The 22,636-nt window shown below is 40.3% G+C and overlaps 1 protein-coding gene across 1 annotated transcript in view; it reads right to left on the bottom strand.

Moving 5' to 3' along the window:
- Positions 1–3,777: 3,777 nt before the first annotated feature.
- Positions 3,778–22,636, bottom strand: part of TBC1D9 (TBC1 domain family member 9) — a 56,368-nt gene continuing 37,509 nt past the window's right edge. Inside the window, exons 12-21 of the mRNA XM_042796772.1 lie at positions 21,725–22,010; positions 20,475–20,604; positions 17,031–17,129; positions 16,842–16,910; positions 15,299–15,539; positions 10,053–10,118; positions 8,216–8,302; positions 7,249–7,323; positions 7,010–7,110; positions 3,778–6,074 (exon numbers count right to left, since the gene is read on the bottom strand). Of these exons, the coding sequence (XP_042652706.1) occupies positions 5,349–6,074; positions 7,010–7,110; positions 7,249–7,323; positions 8,216–8,302; positions 10,053–10,118; positions 15,299–15,539; positions 16,842–16,910; positions 17,031–17,129; positions 20,475–20,604; positions 21,725–22,010 (1,880 nt within the window). The 3' untranslated portion in view covers positions 3,778–5,348. The remainder of the gene's footprint in view (positions 6,075–7,009; positions 7,111–7,248; positions 7,324–8,215; positions 8,303–10,052; positions 10,119–15,298; positions 15,540–16,841; positions 16,911–17,030; positions 17,130–20,474; positions 20,605–21,724; positions 22,011–22,636) is intronic.

Here is a 22,636-nt window from a genome sequence, read left to right as displayed (position 1 = left end):
AGAGCAAAACTCCAGGAATAAAAACTGGGAGTTGGACAGCTTTTCTGGAGAAAGAAATAGAAATGTTTTAAAGTCTTTTTTTTTTTTTTTAAAAACCAAGAAAGTATTTTTACGTCAGTATCTTTCACCATGCCTTCATCTCCATACAAGCTATGTTAAATAATTTCCTTGTTTTTTCAGATCCGTTTGTATGTCTCGGGTAGCCTTTGTTTCTACTCCTAAATTTGAGACCAAACACTTCTATTAATGTACCAAAGTGAGCACTAGATCTCAGGTGTAGCAATTTTTATTAAGAAGCATAGAGCTGGCCCTGCACTGTAGAAACATCACACTTCTCCAAACCCCAAATGTCAAAAGTTGGTCAGTTATGCAAATACCAGTTATTTTAGAAAATGGTACGAGGAAGCAGCTATTCAGGAAATTTGAGATATTGAGTACTGCAGAAAAGAGATCCAGTAAATTATCTTACGACGTGGTGTGTTTTGAGATGTTACCCGACACCATTCATTGGGAGCGTCCCGCACTGCGGTCAAGACCAACCCCCTGTGTTTCACCCCCTGTATTCCCAGCACTGAAACGCTCTTGCCCAGCAGCGCTGCCGGTACCAGCACGTGTCACACGTTTCTGTTATTAGCTGTGTTCCAATGTAATGTTCACTGCCATAGTTTCGTTCTAATTATTTGCTGTTGGGCTAGTTTATATTTTCACTGTTGAAGAAAACAGCCTTTTAAATGGGCATTAAAAGTCACAACTGCCACTTGAAATACTCAACATTTGACTCAAGACTATCTTCTAGTGGAAAGAACTAGAAACAGCAGAAACGTTTTCTTCCACCCAGAGGATAAGGCCGAGCAATAAATACAACGGCTTCACCTTCCTTCTTGCTGTAACATTACACCTCGGCGGGTGGGCAAACCGGGGAGCCCTAACCGCCGAGCCAGCGGCCAGGCCGCCGAGGCACGCTCCACCACAGGTCAAGCTAACCCACCAGCCTGCACGCTAGTCCTCAGTGTTTCCTCATTTTTTCCCAATTTTTTATTTAGTCTAAGCCCGACTGCTCCATTTTTTTTTTTTTTTTTTTTTTTTTTTGGAAACAGAAAGGGATACACCACCACCAAATGTTTTTTACAGTTACTATTTCAGTTCTGATAAAAGGCATCTTCTAGCTACAGTGTACCTCATTATTGCTGAATTACCAAGAACCAGAACAGGCAAGAGATGGGTTAAGTCACTCACAGGGGTGCCAGAAGTTTGGAGAGGAACAGCACTGGAGCTCATCAACGCGCGTACACCCCAGCCTGGCGGGGGCCTGGTGGGCCACGCTCCCCCCGGTGCCTTCTCTGACCTATTGCTTTTCCACTGAGGCAGGTTGTTGGCTTACAGCACTTACACATCAGCTTCACTCTCTTGCTCTAAGTATCCTGATGGAAATCAAACTCTTTCCAACAGTTTCGTGCTGGTTTCTGTACCGCACCTACTGTTGTGAAAGCCAATTATCAGTTCCAAAAGGCAAGTTTAAAGCTGAGTAATGAAGACTCAGTGGCAGGAGGGATCCCAAAGCTCGGAGAGAGCCCAGCTGAGGAACCAGACGTGGCTGCTCAGCTTTCCAAGCAAAAGCACCATCTCTTTGCTTGACCAGCTGCTTTAAGGCTGTTCCCTTTCTCTCCCACAGCCACCCTGCACACCACACCAGCCTCCACCACCTTAATTCACCGCCACAACATCTGACACGGAGCATCTACTACAGCGGAAGCTCCAGCATCGCGGCGTAGGAACCCCAGAAACGCTTTTCTCTTTACAACAGTTTTGATGGCAAATTTTCAGTAGGTTTAACAGGCCACATGACAAGCTTTCTGTCTGCTTGCCCAAACCTCGTGTGACACAAACCTTTACAAGTCTCAAACACACCCCTCAGCCCCAACCCCAAGAATTCAGGAGCTGTAAGATGCTACAACGAGGGAAATGAGCACCACTAAACTTTCACATGCTATCAGCATCTGAGCAAGTTGAAAGAAGAAAACTCGAGTAAAATGTTTCTTTATGGCTTTTTTTTTTTTTTAAATAGAGAAAGCTCTATAAAATAACCTCCTGCTCCTCCATCATCTGCTGTCTCCTAGCAGGCAGTACCTTGTTGGCACCAGGCTCCTAGCAACCTAGGAAAGCAGCACACGTCAGTGTCCAGTCACGTATTTCAGCTCTAAAGAGGAAAAATAGTATTTTTTTTTTTTTTAGCCCCTGACTGCGAAACAGCCGTAACTAAACTTCACAGTTCACAGATTAAAGAGACTCTCACAAAACATACAAACCCCAAGACCCAGGCACTTCTAAAGCCGTACCAACTTGCTTGTGTAGCATGCCTGCACATACAGATAAAACTTTAAAAACAGTCACTCACGTTTTCTTGAAGGTTTCACATCACTCTACGCTGGTCAGTTGAGCTCTTCTGTAGCTTCTCTCTCAGCAACTCCCATCCAGCTACTAAAGACCAGCTCCCAGCAGATCTTGCCATCAAATAAGTGACTACCAGGTGGCCATTTGGTGTGATCCTAATCAGGTGAGCAGCCTCACCCAAAAAAATCTGGAGAAAACCAGCTCACCTGGCTGCTACCTATAGCAAAGCCATTCTTAAAGATGAGCTGGCTTACACTTCAGAGCTTTGCTGACATGGTCAGCAAGGAAGGGAAGGCTACTGGAGCAAAACGAAGTTGCATTGTGAAATGGCTCCCACTACACCAGAGATCCACTTGTGGATGCCTCTTCTTGTTACAGGAGTTGTAACAGCAAAACAATTTTCATGATAGGTTGTACCCCCAGCCCTGTGGGTGGGGTGTGGAGCAGAGCTGGCCAGCCCTAAGGAGATAAAGAAATGTTTTTCATCTGTGGTCTGTGCGTCTCTAGGGGGGTGTGGGAGAGCGGTGACAGGCTTAAATTCACTTTACCAGCACAGACACATAAAAGATAAATAGTTTAGGGATCTGCAAACTTAAGAAGGTCAACAGCCTGGCAAAGGATATTAACCCTTAGTGCTGAAGACTTCTGTGGTAACTTATTCAGCTGCCAGGCACCGCAGTAAAGCACCCTGCTCGGGCCTGGGCATCTTAAGTTAAAGTCATATTCTTCCAAATGGTGATTACGGCTTCAAATGAATATCATTATTTGATACATATGTAATCCAGTCTGCATAGTCTCATATGCAGAAAGACTATATTGCTTTTTCTTACTGTCACATGTAGTCTACATATGGCTAAATTAGAGAGGGGAGAACTCCCAACAAAAGAAAAAGAAAACAAGACAAGGGATATATGAGTAGCACTCAGAAATTAACAGACAGGTTTTGCAAATTAACTTTATATACACACAAATAGACATGAGGTTTCAAAAATGTAATTCACTGAATACAGCACACCCACGTCTGTTCTGTTACTGCCACAGTTTTGAGGCTGATAGCTTTCCAGTACCCTGTAAAAACATTCTAATATTTAAAGCCTTACAAGCACACCTAGTGAGCTATAGCAACGCATAGATGGGGCATAAAGTATCTGGGGGTCTAATGGGTAGTAACAACTGTTGTCACCCAATGCGAGCATAGCAAGGAAAATTGTTTAATTAAATTGGGTGGTGTGAAAGAAGCTCGCATGGGCTGCTTGTTGCAGATGGAATTAAAAACATTGAAGTGTTAAACAAAACCAGGCATGGAAACAACAAATGTTTTTCTTCTGAAAGCTGGTGTTGAAGATCCAAAGTAATTTGTCTGTGTAATAAAACACAATCACCTACTTTTCCCTCTAGCATGACTTTAATAGTTAAAAATCAAATCTGTGCAGAGTGTACTTTATTTGTTCACATTACCTATTTGTGGTTAAAAACCACTTCATCTGACAGTTTAAAAGCATTCTTTTAAGACAAAAGAATTAAACATAGATTCTGCTAAAAAATCTGCACGTTACATGGATGCAATATACAGGAGTATAAAAAAATCAACAGTATTCTACAGAAAATATTCTTAAAACAGCAAATAAAGATTAGGCATGTAAGCATGACCCTGAACTGAACAAATATGAATTAAAAAACAGCTAACAGAATTAAAAAAAATCCTGAATATCTGTATAAAAGAAGCAAGGATTCAAAGTGCAGGTGCTCCAGTTTTCATTTTAACATATTATTCAGTAAGCTGATACAGGATACTATTAATTTTATATAAAGTGACAGTGTTCTCAGTAAGACTTAAACATTCAGTTACATTATCTTGCAGATTTTTTAATTACTGATACTTTACAATGTTGTAAATGAAGACTTATGCAATACAGGCTTTTATTTTCTTAATCTAACAAGGATATAATAGGTTGGTGGTAAAGGTTAGTTTTAAGAGCTAAGCTATATATGCTGTAGATCCAGCCTTAGAAGTGTGTATATATATATATATATATTTTTTTTTTTTTAACTTTTAAAAACAGCTTTCAATTTTTAAAAAGAGACTCTACCAATCTGTTCTGGGACCTGCATACACTGTCTTTGGAGCAAAGCTCCCAAGTCCACTGGTCAGGAATACAGCCCCAGGCAGGGTCACGCTGGAGATCTCTCCTTGGCGCCGCGGCTGGGAAATTCTCTCGGCTGGGTTTGGTGCAGCCAGAGGCCACTGAACCCAGGGAAAAGGCAAACAGGCTCTGCCTCCTGTCAGAGCAGAAAACATCACATTTAGCCACACTTGCCTGCTGTGCCACCTAGGCTTGGGATGGACGACTCACTTTTATTTGAGTGTACCAATCTCAAGCAGAGGAAGCTAGGAGCCAGGCAGGTGTCACTGAAGTGATCTTTCATATATTCAAAAAAATAAAATTGAAGCATATGTTAAAACCCATTATCCTCTTTGAAAAAAAAAGATTATATGAAATAAAATTATCATTCAGGGATGTTGCCTGGAACTTAATTTCACCTGAGGTCCTATTCAGGTTGACAGTGCCCCTTTAAATTTTAGGTACTTCCTGTTTTGTTAATTTTTCCCCCCAAGAATCAGATCTCTAGATATGTCTATTTTAAAAATGCACATAAATATCAGCATTGAGTTTACATTTAGAAATTAAGAACTAATCTTTACCATTTTACATTGACAGCAAGGTTAATAACACACACACTCCACTGACAACTGTTACTTTTTTCTGTACTTTGAATAAAATTCGCATTTGTGTAACATTTCCCACAGAAAGAGTGATTATACTTCAAGATGGTTAAGTTTGCACCCCAACATTTTCACATTAGTGAAAACAATCGTGTTTTGAAAATACCAGGGCCAGTGCCAGGTACTAATAAATACAGAATAAAAAAAATAAATAAAAAAACCCGACTGCCTTTTATCCCGACATAGTAGAGATTTCATAGTCACTGGCTGAGGTTATTGGTTTACCCATCATCCTGACATTTTTAGCATTAGTAATCCTAGCCATCATGGACACAGGCTTGTCAAAGTACCTAACCAGTGCTGGCTCAGTCAAAAGGGAGGCTAAAAATTGTTCAAAGGTAATGGCCCAGTCTCTGTCAATGCTAGTGCTTCTGCGAAGAGACGTGGTGTGGTTGCTCCGTACCAAAACGGTGTCGTCACTGATGTCCTCGCAGTGCAGCTTTTCTTCTTCGTGCGAACCTGCGCTCAGCACCGAGTAGGAGGACATTGAACTGTCATCTTTCGTATCATCGTCGGAGATGAGCATGGAAGAACAGGCTCCGTTGTCCCGGGGAGAAGAGTCTTCGAGCTTGATGTCTTCCATCTGCATGCCCAGAGCGCTGTCGGTGCAAACGGCCTCCTCCTCGCTGGTGACGAGGCTGCTTTGGAACGGCTTGTGCTGTTCGAGGGGGTACTGCTGGTGCTCCTTCTTCTGAAACAGCTCGCTCGCAGCTGTTTTGCTGCAACTGTTCCTGCCGCTGTCTGTCTCTTTCGGGGGCTGCACGCTGAAGAGCTTACCAACCTCACCGATCTCCAAAAGCAGGCTTGTCACAGCAGCGGTAGCGTGGTACAGATCTTGTTCGTTGGGGTCTTCACTGAACATGTTGTACATTGTCTTGCACAGTTCAATGAACTGTCCCTAAACACAGAGGGAGGAAACGGATCGCACTGAGATCTACTGAAACGGTTTTGAAAGCCTGAAGTGGAGGCATGACACAATAGTTTACGTGATTAAACTGAAGTTGGAAATAATCTTGGCGCAGTCTAGAAAGCATTTTCTACGACTGGGTAGTCAGATGTGCTGCCTCTCTCAAAGCTATTTAGAATAAACTGTTGGATGCTTCTTTCAACGTACAACAAATGTATTTCTCTGCAGCCACAGGAGGGCAACAGAGGGTGAGCAGTGAGACAGTATTAATTTTGGTGAATTGTCTTGTAGGGATGATGCTAAGTATAACTAGGGGTCTGATAAAACTAATGAGAATTAATGAAAAATTAAATAAGAGACCTGCAGCACTCTTTTAATTGACAGTGGTACCTTAGTTGGATGTGAGCCTTTTGAAATTCAAAACTCATGAATTAAGGGGGAAGGACATTTGCTTAGGGCTACCTTAAGTAAGAAACATTATTCTACAGGGAATAAACCTTCCCTGTACGCTCTGGAGGGAACAGCTGTCCCAGTGGGTCTCCTCCTCCTCAGTGACTATGGATCTAAGGGGAATGAGACTGACAGTATAAATTACAAGGCATAAAATGCTTCTTTCAGGTAATGTGTCTCGGACATTATGAGCTAGCTGGTGATATTCAGTGTCATATCACCCTTTGTCTAAAGATCTAAATAGTATGTTATCATCCCTGTATGTCTGGATCTCATTTCTAGGATGTTTTGGGAGCTGAACGCCAGTTACAGTATGTTGAAAACAACTAACTTCTGTAATCAGCTGACTGCTGCTCTGGTAAAAAAGTATCTGCCTCAAAATAAAACCTTTATTCAGTGTTAATGTATTGAACATTTATAGGTATGTGAAGAAAGTTTGAAGTTAATGAAAAATAAGTAAGTGTCAGCAGAAGTACCTGATTCAGCTTGGGCAAGTCCTTTGTGTTTTTTGCTTTGGATTTATTCTCTTGGCTCCACATTCTCAGATAATTTCGATTCTCTTGTGAGCTCTTCTTGCCTATTGTCAACAAATTACCCAGAGATGCAGCAAAAGTCCATGAAGGAACCTTAAATTAATACTTTTTTTTTCCGTTTTCAAAAGGAGCATCTTTACAAGAAATGAAAGATGTAATTCAAATGAAGACACCATGCATACCTTTGTCTGTTTTCAGACTCACTGTAACAAACCCATCATCTACTCCTTGTTTGTTCCTGCTGTCTAGGCCAACAACTAGGAAGTGGAGGGGTGGGGGGAGAGAGAGATCAGAGAGATTCATGTGTACAGTGCAAAATAAAGAAAATGTTTACACTGCAGAAAATGCAGAGTAAAAAGGATAAGACTAAATGATGATTTCTGATTATTCTTAAATCTGCTGACAAATTCCACATAATTAATAATATAAGTACTAAGACAGGGACCATCTTAGGTTTTGTTTGTGTAGTATAATGACTGGCCTGTGTTACCACAACACAAACAACTTCTAGCATGACATATGTTTGGTGATTATCTTAGTGCCTCTTCTTTTGTCTATCAGGACTAAAAATTGTCATCTCTTGTCTATTAATTCTTATCTGTATTTTCAAACACCCTTTCTTCCCCCTGTAATCTGAAGGATGGGCAAAATTTTTCCTGAGTTGGAGAGAAACTTATTAAATATCTCAAGAAAAAGAATGCCATTTAAGACAACAGTGATGAGACTGAGGTTCTCATTAGGGCACAAAAAGATTTCAAACTGCTGAACTACATTTTGATGTATCTTTTGGCTTCAGTTTATTAGAATATTTTAAGTTCTGATCCAAATATATCTTGAAAGCCAATATATTTATTCTCATTCTTCATCAAGGCAGATATGCTGCACTTATCACAAAATTACTTCTACTGCAACACACTGATGACATTGTTCTGAGAGCACTGCTGCAATGCACAATCCAAGGGAGTTCTTGGTGTACACATGCCTGTACCTCTAAGGATATCAAAATACATACAAAGACTACATACTTCTTTTTACAAAGAATACTTCACTTAAGAAGTTTAAGACAATAAAAAAAGTAGCTCCCTAAAAAGACATGTTGTTTGAAATACATTACCTCATCTTTTCATGCCCGAGACAAAAGATGCCTACCGTGTGTACATTCTGGTGTGATGTCTTCAAAAAAGTACTGAGTAGCTTCAAAAGCAGAGTCTGGCTCTTCTTGCTCAGGGGATGGGTCTAAGCGATATAATAAAATTATTTCATTAGAAATTCCACCCTTTAATTAAAAGGTCAGAATGTCAGTTTCTAGAAGTGAAAGTGTGAGGAGGTGATGGGTTTGGAATTGTCTCTTTTCAGCTCAGAGGATATGAACACCTGGACCTGTACTGTCTCCTCCCCGATATCCAATCCTGTCAGATCCTACCCTAAGCAGGGCATGAACCCTTTCCTACCTGGAAACAGTCTGTCATGATTTGGTATGAGCTCACCAGTCCCTGAATACCACAAGCTGCATTATTAAAAATCGATCACTTTCACTATAGTTCAATAAAATCTTTTTTTTTTTTTTTCCAGTTAAGCTAGTGAATCACTCAAGCATACCTCCAGCAAACTAAGCTGGGAGCAATCAGGGACACATGTTCAAAGCACATGAAGGTGACTGGCCTCTCAAAGCTTTCAGGTATCTGTACCACAGGATATAAACATGCACAAGAATTAAACTACTCAAAGAGCTGCAACACACTCAAATGGCAGACTCAGTGAGGACAGCAATAGGTTCTTTATGGCACATGTGTGACAAGCCAGAGAGGATACAGTTCCACAACATCATTTTCTTCAGGGGTGTCCTGGTTTCAGCTGGGATAGAGTTAATTTTCTTCCTAGTAGCTGTTACAGTGCTGTGCTTTGCATTTAGTGTGAGGAGAATAATGTTGACAACACACCAGTGTTTTAGTTGTTGCTAAGTGGCACTGAGGGTAAGTTAAGGGTTTTTCAGTTTCCCGTGCTCTGCCAGCGAGCAGGCGCACGAGAAGTGGGGAGGGGGCACGGCCAGGGCAGCTGGCCCGAACCAGCCAGAGGGATATTCCAGATTTCATACCATAGAATGTCATGCTCAGTATAGAAACTGGGGGGGAGTTGGCTGGGGGGTGTGGATCGCTGCTCAGGCATCGGTCAGCAGGTGGTGAGCAACGGCACTGTGTATTACTTGCCTCTTCTTGGCTTTTATTTCTCTCTTTTGTTATGATATTCCCTTTAATTACTATTATTATAATATTTTTTATCATTATTGCTATTGTTATATTCTATTTTATTTCAGTTATTTAACCATTCTTACCTCAAACCCGCGAGTTCTACTTTTTTTTCTCAATTCTCCTCCCTACCCCACTGGGAAGGGGGAGGACTGAGCGAGCAGCTGCAAGGTGCTTAGTGGCTCATGGGTTAAACCATGACAAGGGGCAAAACTTTTCTGAGATATTTCCATCCCCTATCCACCCTAAACTGCCTTTCTCACTTAGCTGAGTCCAACAGTTTGTACAGCTCCCCAGAAAATACATCTCTGAAATGATCTGGAGCTTCCCTCCACAACCAGGTGTATCAGCCCAGTGAGGAAACCAATAAGAAAGCCTGGGGACAGAAATGAGTAGCCAAGGCAGGTTGGAACAGCTTCACTGTTAAATAATGTGCATTAGGGTAACAAATGCTAAAGAACACTGTATTTGTTATGCATGGGGGAAGTCACTGACTCCAGCTAAACAGGCAAGAAACACAGATAAATGGCCTGTTTGTGGCCGGAGCAATAGAGGGCTGCATGGGTGCTTTCAGAGTTTCCATTACTAGTTATGGTAGAAGCTCTCTTATTTTATTGCTGCATAAACAGCTACAATAATTCCCACAAATTAATTTTTAATCGGGAAAGCTAGTCATAAACAACTCTGCTCCAAATTTCTGTACTCACCGAGACAACAGCTATTTTAATATTAATACTTACCAGGCAAAACATGCATTCTATACAGTAACTTCAGCTTCTCTGTAAGATCTCCATGGCATGCTGCACCTAAACAGTGTTATATACAGTATGTCAATATTCAGCATTCAATGCCATTCTATTTATTATTGCTACAATATTTCATTTTAGAAGCTGCTACATGCACTCTGGGAAGCACTGTACTCCCTTTACAGCCTGAGATCATAAGGCAGTCACTTGACTTCTAAGATCATACAGTCTGCAGTAGAATCACAATAGCAAGAGAACACAGACCATAAATTTTGTACTTCAACCTTGGGTCCTTCATTAAATGTCTGTTTTAGAATGCTCAAAAATAATCTATGATTGTCACGTTACCACTCAGAAAGGCCTCCAGCTGGAAGTTAAGACAACCCTTTTATGTGAACTTCAAACTTTCTGATCAGAGGATCCAATAACAACATCACATGATCTAGAACAATGCGATATTTACAGAAAAAAAATACAGAGATAAATTCAAGCAAATAGCATTTACTTCAGCTTAGCCATCAGCTAAAGTGATGTTCAGGCAATACTTTCTAGTGATTTATCCACCTCAACCCCCTACTCCTTTCTGGTCTACATTACAATTAGCTGTATGAAATCCAAGCAGTCTATTGTAGCCCCTTCTTCCAAATAAATGGGTGTTAGTTAATTTTAAAGTACTGAAATTACAGATAATCAGTCTTCTTCATAAATCTTGTTTGTTATGACTTGTAATTCATAAACAAATGAATTAACCTTCATTATTTAGGTTACACAGAGATTTATTTTACCTTACAGGCTACTGCGTCTACTTACCTCTGCTACACAAACTACAAAGTGTGGTTTGGCAAATACTAACAATCAGAGTCTACTGCAAAGCTTAAGACTACAATAAATAGACGTTAGGCCAAGAATTGAGTACATCTACATTAGCCATTTAGCTTTCAACTCCATCCTTTTTAAGCACAAAACCTCCCTCTGCTCCTATCTGGTGCACCACACGGTGCAGGTAATGCTTTCTCTCCCAGTGAAGCCAGGTCTCAGGTCGTGCACCCAGGTACCATGTGAAGTGCCCCACTGCTAAAGGTGACATGAAATAACCAAAGGGCAGAGTGGGCTGCAGTTCCGTGTCCTCCAGCAACGACAAGGCACACATTTACCAAAATGGGATTCAGGGCACAGGATATCTGGTAATGCATGTAGGCTTGTTCCCCTCCCTGTCCCCAGATGTGAAGAGAACTGAAAAAGCTCAGCTGCTACTGCTTTTGCTTTTTGTCTGAGATGATTCTGTGTGTGCTTCCTCACACCAGGCCCTTTCTCCCTTCAAAATGTATGTGAATGAAGACAACACAATTCAGGACAGGTCTACCAAAGATGTTATCTGGACTCTGAGACAATCCTCTGGGTCTCCCCTGGGAGAGGTCAGAAAGTTTTACAAAGGGAAGAACAGCCTACCAGAATTTGCAGGGACTGCCTGACAGTTAGCTGCAGTGGGCTACCCAAGATTCGAGGACTGATGATGTATTAAACAATAATAAAAAATTAGGCTACATTCATAAAGACAACAAGAAAGAAACACATCTCTGGTAGATGTGCCCCTACTATGGAGAGTTACAGGAGACCCCTGTACGGGTGGACACCTCAGCTCAAGCCACCATTTTGACCTGCACACCGTGGTACAGGAATAATTTCATAGCAGAGCCCAGAGAATACATTGGCCTCCTGCACAGCCCCTGCAGCCCTGAACAGCAAAGCAGATGACCTTGGTGAGGGCCTGTGAACAGCACTGGGGTGGTGGGAAGACCATTCTTAGTCCTAACCAGAAATACTTCCTTCCTGGCACTCTGGAGTCACAGGAGTCTTAAAACCTTCAATGACTTTCAACAAGCCTTGTCTTTTTGCAGTACAAGTCTCAGATGATGCATCACCAGTTTTTATCCAGAAGTTTTAAATTTACTTTGCGGTGAGAGAAGAAACTGGGCTTGGAAGAGAGCATAACTACACCCTTTGAATCTTTCTACCTGAAACAGCACCAGTGAAGACTGTCACCTTCACACTGCAACCAATGTCCTCACACACACCTGCTCTTACCCCTCTCTCAGGGCCTGACCACCAACACCCCTTTTCATGGCATGACCAGGAACAACCTTCACTGAGCTCCCTTTCTGACTTCTCCCTCCATCAAGACCACACAGGCGTCAAATCTTTTCTGGGCATAATGTCACATGTGCACAGTTTTCTCCCTATCGTCTTTGAGGCCATTAACCAAGTAATTAAACAAGTTATAACTTTATTCTGTTAATACAGAACTTCGTAGCAACATAAAAGTGTTGGCTGCAGTTGGCCCTCTCTTGAACACAAGTAGAGGGGTGCAGAGTGCTTGTACAGCATTTCGCTCCCCAAAAGGACTGGAGGAGGGGTAAGGTTAACGCTGATTTCTGAACATCCTCCTGGAATCCGTGGTTGGAGAAAGCTGCTTTGAGGAAAAAAAAAAAAGAATACACTCAGGTACTCCTTGAGAGACAGTTTTTGTGGTGCTGACTTTTACATGAGGCTGTGGAGAGTGCTGCAGTCACCAGCGCTCACTGAAGAGGTGGAAAAGCTGCATGGTCTGAGAAGGGAGCATTGCAAAAACATGATGGGAGGCAGGGGGCCACTTTGAGTTTATGTGGAAATCTCTCTAGTTTACTGCGATTCTGAGTCAACAACTGACCTGCTATAATCCAGTGTGGTATGGGGGTGCAAGTGAGCTTCTTCACAAGTGACTACTCCAAACAGCTCATAACCAAGGCTGGCAAGCCCTTCTGAGCCATAACTAGAGCAACCTAATCAAGATCACTTAAAGTGATTTTGACTTGAGGTAACACAACACAGAATAAGTGTACAGAAGAATATGCCAGGTTGTTTCCATTTCTTGAGCTACTTGCTGCAGGGGCTCTGAAAAGGAAATGGAGATTCCCAGTTGCAATTACAGCATTTCCACATCCCAAGGATTTCATGCTGACACAGAAGAAAGGGCGATGAGCCCATGCTGGGACACACAGTACCCCTTTTTACCTCCTCCTCATGCAGCTCCTAGGAGGAGTCAGTGACATCAGAGAGTCTTTGAGGGAACAAATACTTATGGCTATATGTAATAAGGGCATTGAAAGAGAGAGCTGTGAAACAGAAATGCTTCAGGTGCCATGGTTGCTTCAGCTGTCAAGCAGCACCCTCTGAGATGGGCTATGCCTAGGAATAGGATGCTTCCTTTAGGAAAGATAAGCTGGAGTAACCAGGGCCAGAGTCCAGCACTGCTGTTTGGACACAGTAAGAAGAGAGAGGATGGTGCCCACAGGTCACCTCCAGAATGCCCATCCTCTGACCGTGCTTTCTGGGACAGCCACAAGGCAAAGGCAACACAGGCCCCTGTTGAGCAGATGCATCTTGCTCCAGCAGAAGATATTCCGCATTGAGATTTTCCTAGCCAAGGCACACTGGGTTGGTGAGGCAGACTGAAGCAGCTGATGTTTGTGTAATTTTTAAAAGTCCTGGGGCATGGTGAAATATGCTCAAACAAATCCCATGTTGTTTTTGTTGACTGTGTTGTCCTTGCTACCATTTATGTGCTTCTTAAACAAAGAACGGGCCAGCGGGGGTTGACTTTTTTTTTTTTTCTTAAGTTTTCAAGCTATGGGCTTAGTTTCTGAAAAAATGTGGTTTTGCAGAATGGGCAGTTGTGACTGTTTAGCCCACTGAAACTTTTAGTTCAGTCATGTTGGCTTATAGCCACATTTGTGCATTTTACATTCATTTATATCCAGTGTTCAACACTGTTTCTTGTTCTTATTACTCATTACAGGTTCTAAAAAAATGCTGTCTGAACCAGTAACTGGTTGGTTGCTATTAACAGCAACCTGTAAGCAGGAAGCAAGAAGAGTTAATCCACGGGTCATGGCTCAAAAAGCCAGTAAGTGTTACCTGGCAAACAGTCCCTCAAATACAATTTAGAATTGCATCATAGGAAGAACTGTTTTTTTGGGTGGTGTGAAGGGGAGGTGTGCAATCAGTTTTACTGTCACACAGCTATTTTACACCTGTGAGAGAACAGGTGTTACCATTGCTGTACAGAGGTTTTAATGCAAGGCTGCATTTGGAGCCCTAATGCTTAAAAATACTGTTACAAAGAGGTGCTGAAAGCCAGATTGGGAAACTTTCTCAAAAATGATGAAAATGTAAAGCTGTAGGAAACGGAAGGTTGCCATGAAATAACACATGACAGATGGCGAGATGTTGGTCATTTACAGGGAATAATTCCTGCTATACTCAGAAAAAGGGGTGGCCAGCTCCTGCTTCATCTCTGCTTCTTCACATTAATCCTGGGGCTTGCACATTCCTTTTGTTGCAATATTGACTGTCATGTCTTGAAATCTTGCTTCTTCAAGACTTGCATCTCTATCAAAGACATTCAGCCTCCCTATCTGACCTGCACCTCCACTTTCTCCTTTTCAGGTGACCTCCATCCTGCTCGCTCTTAGTCTGCAGTCTTGGTTATTGAATTCAGAAGTGATATAGGTAGTACCTCTCACTGCATATACTTTGAGGTGCAATACATGTGTGAGGGGAAGGTATGTGGGATGTCAGCAGGCTTCTGAAAAGAAGCACTTTTACTTGGGGGCAAAAAAACTAGCCTCCTCACTCTATCCTTCCCCTGCCCCTTGTATATGCATATAAACTTCTTGAGTCTTCCTGAACAATCAAGGGAGTAAATGCTGCCTCTCTCCCCTTTCCAGAGCTGGTAGCAGTGACAAAAGGTATAAATTCCCAACTTTCAGGGCACATTTAAGGAGCAGACAAAATGCAGTGTCACTGAGAGAAGAACACTACAGAACATACAAAAGACTTTCCCAAAGGAAATACTTTGATCAGAAATAATCAAACCATTCAACACACACGTTGCACGCCATTTTTGCATTGAGTTAGTGGTCAGGGAAATCCTCAGACCCTACTGGATGTGCAGTTCACATGTGGTCCTTCTCCCACTGGCTAATGTAGATGCACCTACTGAGACCAGCCTGAGCCCCAGTAGGAATCACTGTCACAGGCATGACAGAATGAACTGAATGGTAGCATGAACAGCTCTTAAAACAAAGGTGACTTATGCAAATTGGCAGCTGATAGAACATCTGTTTCTGAAGGACTGGATCCTCTGTAGAAATATATTGTTTTAGTCAGATTATTTTGAAAGTGCTGTGAATTCTGCTTACTTAGCCCAGAGACGAATTCACGGAAGTTGATGAGCAAGTCTCCATTTTCATCAAGAAGCCTGAATAAGCGTGCAGCTAATACATCTGAATGAGTTCCACATGCCCAAGGAAAGAGGAGAGCGAACATCCCCTTGAACTGCTCAAAGTCAATACGGTACTGCTCCAGATAAGGCAGGCTGGGATCATGCCGGTCAATAGCATTGCTGTTTCCTCCCCAGTAGCAGCTAGTCAGATGTTCTGCCTGAACAGAAGGCAAAAGCTGTCAGATTGTCATCACCTCTGTAAACAACTCGTTGCTATCAATGATTTAAAAAAAAAAAAAAAAAAAAAAAAAATATCCAGACTCGCATACACACACATTCTTAAAACAACACAAGATTAGCACATGTATTTCCATCTACCTAGCCCTTGCACATCCACAAGAGGTTTCTTCTCCTCTAACCAGCACAAAAAGACATCCCTCTACAAAAAACAGAAGATAAAGCTTTTTCTGTCTCCCAGGCAGATGAAATATGAAATACTTGTTTTGAACACAGCAGTAAGCAGCTGTGACTTGCATATATACACAGGCTTGTTGTGTTTCATCACCGCCTTCAACCTCACCACACAATCAAGTCAGAAAGGGGAGTCTCACAAAATCTTTGATTTCAGAGCATATAAAAATAGCTGTTTATTTGAAAGATTTTTTGTTGCACTGTATAGTCTGAAAAATACTGTATAAAGTCCTACTCTTTCATTTTTACTGAAGTCAGTGAAAGTTCTGGAGCTGATGTCGGTGAAGTCTAATTCAAAATGATTCAGAAGCTTCAAGAAAGAGACCCTAGCACTGCACAGTGATCAGCCAGGGTGGACTGTCTGACTTGGTCTCACTGATTCCGCAGAAGACTGAAAGACGGCACTGCAGGATCTGGACAATTGTAAGACCTGATATTACAGATGGGAAATTGAAAGGGAAGAAGTTCTTCATGGTATACCAAAAAATCTCAGTAACAGAGGAAGAAAGTATCTTGTTTTAAGGCACTATGCATGAAGGTGAAGCTAAAGCATTTTAACTGCTCACCTTTAAATTTGTGGATCTAATGGTATTGCTGTACAATCAACATAAAGACACATCACTTTGTGACACTGAATTAACAATGGCAAAAATCAGCTCTTGTGACATGGAAGTATTATCTGCCCGAGATACTAGAATAAGGCTATTTCTGTGATAAATTCCTAAAATTTGGGTCAGGTAGAGAGAGACAGATGTAAGTTTCTAAAGACTGATCAAAAGCCTCTATCTGTTCACTTTTTCATTAGTATATTATTTTTTTCCATGGACAAATAATTTAGTGAATGACTTATTTCCTGAGCTCTTGAAAACTGGCTGGGTTTTTTTTTTGTATACTCAATAATAGAGCAGCTAATTCAAGTTTGTAATAAGATACCTGATAGTAAGTAACTCACAGACTCAACCTGGTCTTTAAAAAAGACACAGTCCCATATCAAAAATAAACATTTGCATTTCCTACAGGCACATGATCTTATGTTCACTTAGCTTTACCTTGAAAAGAGCATACAGTTCCTCCAGTTCATCGATAGTAAAAGAAGTCTCTGTCACAATAGTTCGTACCTTTTGAAACACAACATTAACAGTTATGGATTTGAAATCCATGTCTCATTGAGAAGCTAATTTAAATTTCAGAAACTGACTGACCTTAATCTTTGCAAAGAACATTATTTCAGCACTTACCACGTTGCGCTTTGTAGTATCTTCAAGGGTTTGGATAACTTTCAGCCTTTGTTTGAATCTCATTTGTTCAATTAAATCTGCTCGGATACTTCCAAATTTCTTAAGAGAGAAAAAGAAGGAGAGGAAAGCCTGTGTATTAATATTTGGAATACTTAGATTGCCTTTAATGTATCTGAGAAATTAATTTAATTATGTGATATACCACAAATGGTATATTTTAAAAACTGCTGTTAAGGCATTTTTCTAACACATGACAAAGTTAGGAAGACTTCAGGAATACATTACTAGATTTTATTTTTCCCAATAACTTATTTTCATTTCATTTGAAAGGTCTTTATTAAGTCACAAATCCTCACATTATAAGCGTTAATCTCAGCAGTTAGAAATTTATTGCTTGGCAAATCTCCATGAATAGATTGTTTCATTACTCCTTCTGAAGGGTTTTATTTCAGCCTGTCCTGGAATATCTCTTAATTGCTACAGAGAGAGAAAATATTTAGATTAACTGGATCTCTAACAGCTGAGTATAGCAGTCCTTACATTCACGGGGATCTGAAACCAAGCATCAAGAATGCAATTCCATTAGCAAGAAGATTCTCTAAAGTGCTCAAGTCTTACTTTCAGAAGTTTTTTTTTCACAGTACACAAAACAGTCTCAGGAAGCTCCTGCACATACTACAGAAGTATCCTAAGGGAAAATCTATTAGGAATAATATTACGTGGTTTTGTATGTAGAGGAACGCCTAATCTTTAAGATTTATTTTTGTGAAGCAGAATTTTTTTGCCATCAAGAAAACGCTTGTAGCATTTGAAATGCACACATGACCAGCAGGAACAATAATGCCAGACATCAGGTATGACAGATGTAAAATTAAAGGGGGATAGCAAGATATGCTTTCATACAGGATGGATTTATATTTCCAGTGCAACACCATCTACATGCAGGTGATAATTTGCTAGCACATTCGTGTGTGATCAAATTACATTTCCAGTAATCCAGACCTTATTCTCTGGTCCAGAGGCCAAGTGAGATGGTCTGTTCACATCCATATAGCTAAAACTCATGTAGCTTACAGAAAGGAATGTTGCATGCAATTACCTTCTGGGAGTGGTTCCTTGCCCATCTTAACTTTCAAATCATACAAGGAACTGTTGGAAGCCTGTCACTTGTTCTACGTGAACACCGTGTCAAACCTTTCTACAGCACAGACCTTTGAGTGGCAGCTGTTTAGTTAAAATGGCCTAGATCCAGATACTACTACAGATGTAGCTTAAGTGTTTAGGGCCTATTTTTTTCCAAATTAACTAACACACAAATCAGAGGAGTTAAGCACATAATGAGCTCTGAATATCTGAGTCTATGCTCCACTGACAGCTAGGGAGCTACGCACAGGCTTTTAAAACTGTAGGGATTGTGCATTATTTCAGTCACTTCTATTGTAATTATTATAACATCAGGCTCTATGGCTTCTGAATTAATTGAAAAATTGAATTAAGAGATTTCTTAATGAAAAGTATTTTCAGTAAATGAAAACATTACTGGCAGGTTAAAATGTACCTGTTATGCATATTCTCAGATTTCAAGAAAGTTTCTCTCTTAAAAGTAGAAAGTCAGTTCAATATCATCAGAAGGGGTACCAATTAATTACCAAAAGATTCCTCTGCATCACTTCAGCTTTCACTGGAGACTTCTCATACATGCATCTGACATGATTACCTAAGAGCTGGACAGGATCAGAGCATGATGGAAAATAGCTCTTCATAAAACAATCCAAATATTGTGCTTTTGCCAGTGCTACAGCTTCACCAAGTTCTCAGACTCGTTGTGCTTCCATTACAAATGTCACAGGACAGTCTGCAAGGGACAAGGTTCTCCCTCCCTTGGGGGTGGTGTGTGCATACTTGGGGGAGGGCTAAGGACTCCAGGAAAAAGCATGTTCTTTCAGCTGTAGATCTTCCTATTTTTTTTTTGTAAACAGCAAATGTCTAGAAGGATAGATGGTTACCCAACAAGTACCTTTGACAGCTTAAATTCTAATAATAACAAAGGAACACTCACTTGATATTTTGCTCTTTGTAACTGCAACAAAGCTAACAGTGAGTTCCCAACCCTGACTGCACACAACTAATTGAGGAACATAAGTCACTGAATAAAAAAACCTTCAAGGCATCTGTTATCTTGATAGTTTACTACCGACTTTTTTTTTTTCCTAAATAATCAAATCAGCCAACAACTGACTCTCCTGAAACTAATTATCTCCTTGCCACAAGCTCCTGCTTTCCTCACAGTTCTTCACTCCCCATGCTATTTGTTTTGCTTAATTATACTGGAGTACAGCTGGTTATTTATCTAGAAGGAGCTACAAGGTCCTGTGCTGCATAAGCCCCAAAAAGACAGACTGGCTCTGCATGGAGTCAGGTTATTCATCGAAAAGCAGTTAAGCCAATGCAAGCTGTCTTCATAATGGAGAAATTAGAAAAATACAAGGGAAACAGAATTTCACATAAAAGTCCTTCTCACCATTCTAACATTGTGTGAAGGAAAAGACCTATACATTTAACTTGATTCAGTTTGCCCTTCAGTGTAGAATACAGTAAGGACTGCCTACTTTCTTGTTAAATAGATATCATGTTATTAAAGCAAGGAGGTTTTAGGGACATAGGAATTGCCTCTGAAACAGCTGTCATATTGCGAAGCATGGACCTGCATCTTGAACTAAAAATACTAATTTACCCTGTGAGTCAAATGAAGGAAAAAAGGAAATGAAAAGGGAATAACTCTAAAGAGTTATTCTTTAATTTTTATAAAAAATTAGCGTATCAGTGTAATCATCAAGGGTATTTTAACTGATGGCTTATTTTTAAAATTTAAGGACAATGAAACTGGTTTGCAAATTTTTGGGGTTTTTTTGCAGGTTTTGTCCTGTGCTTTACAGATATCAGTTATTACCAGCCTCTTTCACTTGAAATTATTTTAACTTTGATGGCAATACAGAAGCTGACAGCCCATGGTCATAATCAGCACTTGCTGGAAAAAAAAAAAAAAGGTAAAAGAAACAAAGTTCCACTGATAATAGAAAGGCCTTCTGAAATCATGTCGATTTCACTAATAATTCAGTTTGGAAAAGCATGGAAAAGCTTAGATGAGAATTAACCTTTTCTGAATTACAAGTTCAGCCTTTTGTTTGTAAAACACTTTATGTTTGTGGACTGCTCCTTTGATGCTGCAGACTTCTATACAAAACATTTCCAGTTAAAAATTTTGGTTAAAATTAAAAGAAAGACTAACCCCTCTTCCCTGTGCCATCTCACACTTCTGAGATGAGTCTATATTTCTTCTATGTTCTTTCAGTTCCAAGCAAAGCCAAACTATAGAGTATCAAACCCCTCTGTAAGGCAGAACTAGTGTGGGTTGGCAGCTCCTGTTAAGAAATCCTATCCTACCTCATAGGAAGACCTGATTAGTCTGAAGATATCCACTTCAGGATAAGGCTCTACATCATCACTGAGAAGTGAATGAAGATGAGGGATGGGAGGAAGAGTGCTGTCCTTATTAGTTACGCTGTCCAAGTATCTAGTAGGGAAAAAAAAAAAATATGAGAAACCCCTCCCTTCTGAGAGTTAATAGAATAAGGGTTACATATAGATTATTAAATGTAAAAATGATCAAGCGACTCTCTACTAATAAATTACATGATTTTTGACATCATTAATTTGACAAATTCTAACACTGCTTTTTTCTCAAAGAGAACTAAGGTAATCCTGGTAATTCATTATCCTTATCACGAAATAGCTCAAATATAGCTAGTCACAAATGAGTGATCTACTGAACAGGTTTGTTGCTTCTGGCTGTTTAAATATGCTAAGGGTATTATGACACCATGGGAACAAGGGTCAGTGCACTTCAGTCTACACACTGCCCAGCCTCACTGCAAGGGGCTTCAAGGGCTTGTTCTCCCATCAGTTCAGCTGCTGTGCATCATCTGTCTTCTACCTTGCAGCTGCAGAACACGTAGATCCTCAGCAAGCACTGGGGCTTACTTCAGAGAAACACAACCACAGTTGTCATTAATCCCAAAGAAATGAAAACCAGACTTCAGTAAGGCTATACAAATGAAACTTCCTAGGAAAAAAAAATTTCCAAAGTTTCAGCAGCATTTTGAAAACTAAACACTACTACCAAACATGAGGAAATCAGAGGTTACACTCAGCAGTATTAGTTTGTATTAAATGACTCAATCCAGCCTATTTATCAGACTCCTGTTTCATCAAAATTTATTCATTCAAGACCCTATCTAATTCTTCCGAGTTCTGTTTAATCCACTCCCCAAACAATTTCCCTTGAGATCAAGGCTTTTTCTTAGCAGCATTTAAAAGACAGCAAGCAAAAGATGAAGAAACAAAAACCATGTAATCCACTAAAACAATCAACCAAAATAAGTTTCTATAACCAGGTCTGGGAAGTTTATTTGAATGTCTCAAAAGAAGAACTTACATCTTGTTGGTCACTTAACGTTATTTTAAGATAATATAAAGAGTACCTTATATGGGTAAAAGGGGACTATAAGCGTGTAAAAGATTTACATATATTGTACTGGTTTAAATTAAGTATTTCAACATAGAAGAATACAAATCAGAAAAGTAAGCAGAAGAGAAAAATAAAATAAAAAGACTTTATTTTCTGTCATAAATACCTTCCCAAGACTGTCATGGCTTCTCCATCATCTTTACAGTTAAGCAGCTTGTCTACATTAGCATCGAGGACAGCAAGAGCTAATTGAAATATCACCTTTATTCCTTCACAGAAGAAACAATCCACAACCACCACTGCACTTTCAAATGGCATTACACTGAGGAAAAGAGTGAGGAACCAGGACAGGGAAATGGTGGATATTACGCCCAAGTCCTGCATGCAGTCATAAAGCTGTGGAACATAGTCACGAGCCAACTCTTCAAAGACACCCTGATCCACCAATGCTCCTGTTGAAAATAAACAAGGTTGGATGCCTGTTAATTCAGGAGCAACAGACCACATCACCATTTAGGGAAGAATATATACATACATATATGTATATATCTCTAAATGCAAAACCTAAGAATATTCTACATGATGCTTACACACATTTTCTCACTTTCAGATAAATAACAGATTCTATTCCACTACTGAGCTGTATGTGCAAACTGAATTGTAATAAGGTTGTTTGGGTTTTTTTTTAATACTTCACAAAAGTAAACAAAGGGTCAATTTGGTCAAGCACTTACAGAAGTTATATAATGGCTTAGCACTTAGCATTACTAATTAGAATAAGACTTCTCAACATCACCCGTTGGAGGAGGCCAGGGTGTCTGTCCAGACTCTCCAGACTGTCTGTGAGAGTTTGGATTTATTTCAAGAGAACCTTGTGTTATACACATCTGTGCCATAACATCAGTGTCTTAAGCAGGCCAGGAAGAATAATTTCTAAGGCTGAATTGCATCTCTCAAGCATTTGGAAGCTACAGTAAAGACAGTTTCCACGATGAACTGAAGAGCCATTCACTTCCACATACACAAGGAAACTGCCATCTGACAACAACAGATTTCAGATACTTGTGCCTTTTCCAAT

The sequence above is a fragment of the Tyto alba genome, unplaced genomic scaffold, assembly GCF_018691265.1.
Source record: "Tyto alba isolate M040663 unplaced genomic scaffold, T.alba_DEE_v4.0 Super-Scaffold_23, whole genome shotgun sequence".
Taxonomy (NCBI): Eukaryota; Metazoa; Chordata; class Aves; order Strigiformes; family Tytonidae; genus Tyto; species Tyto alba.
Note: the sequence above shows the minus strand (reverse complement) of the source record. Positions and strands in the feature narration are given on the sequence as shown.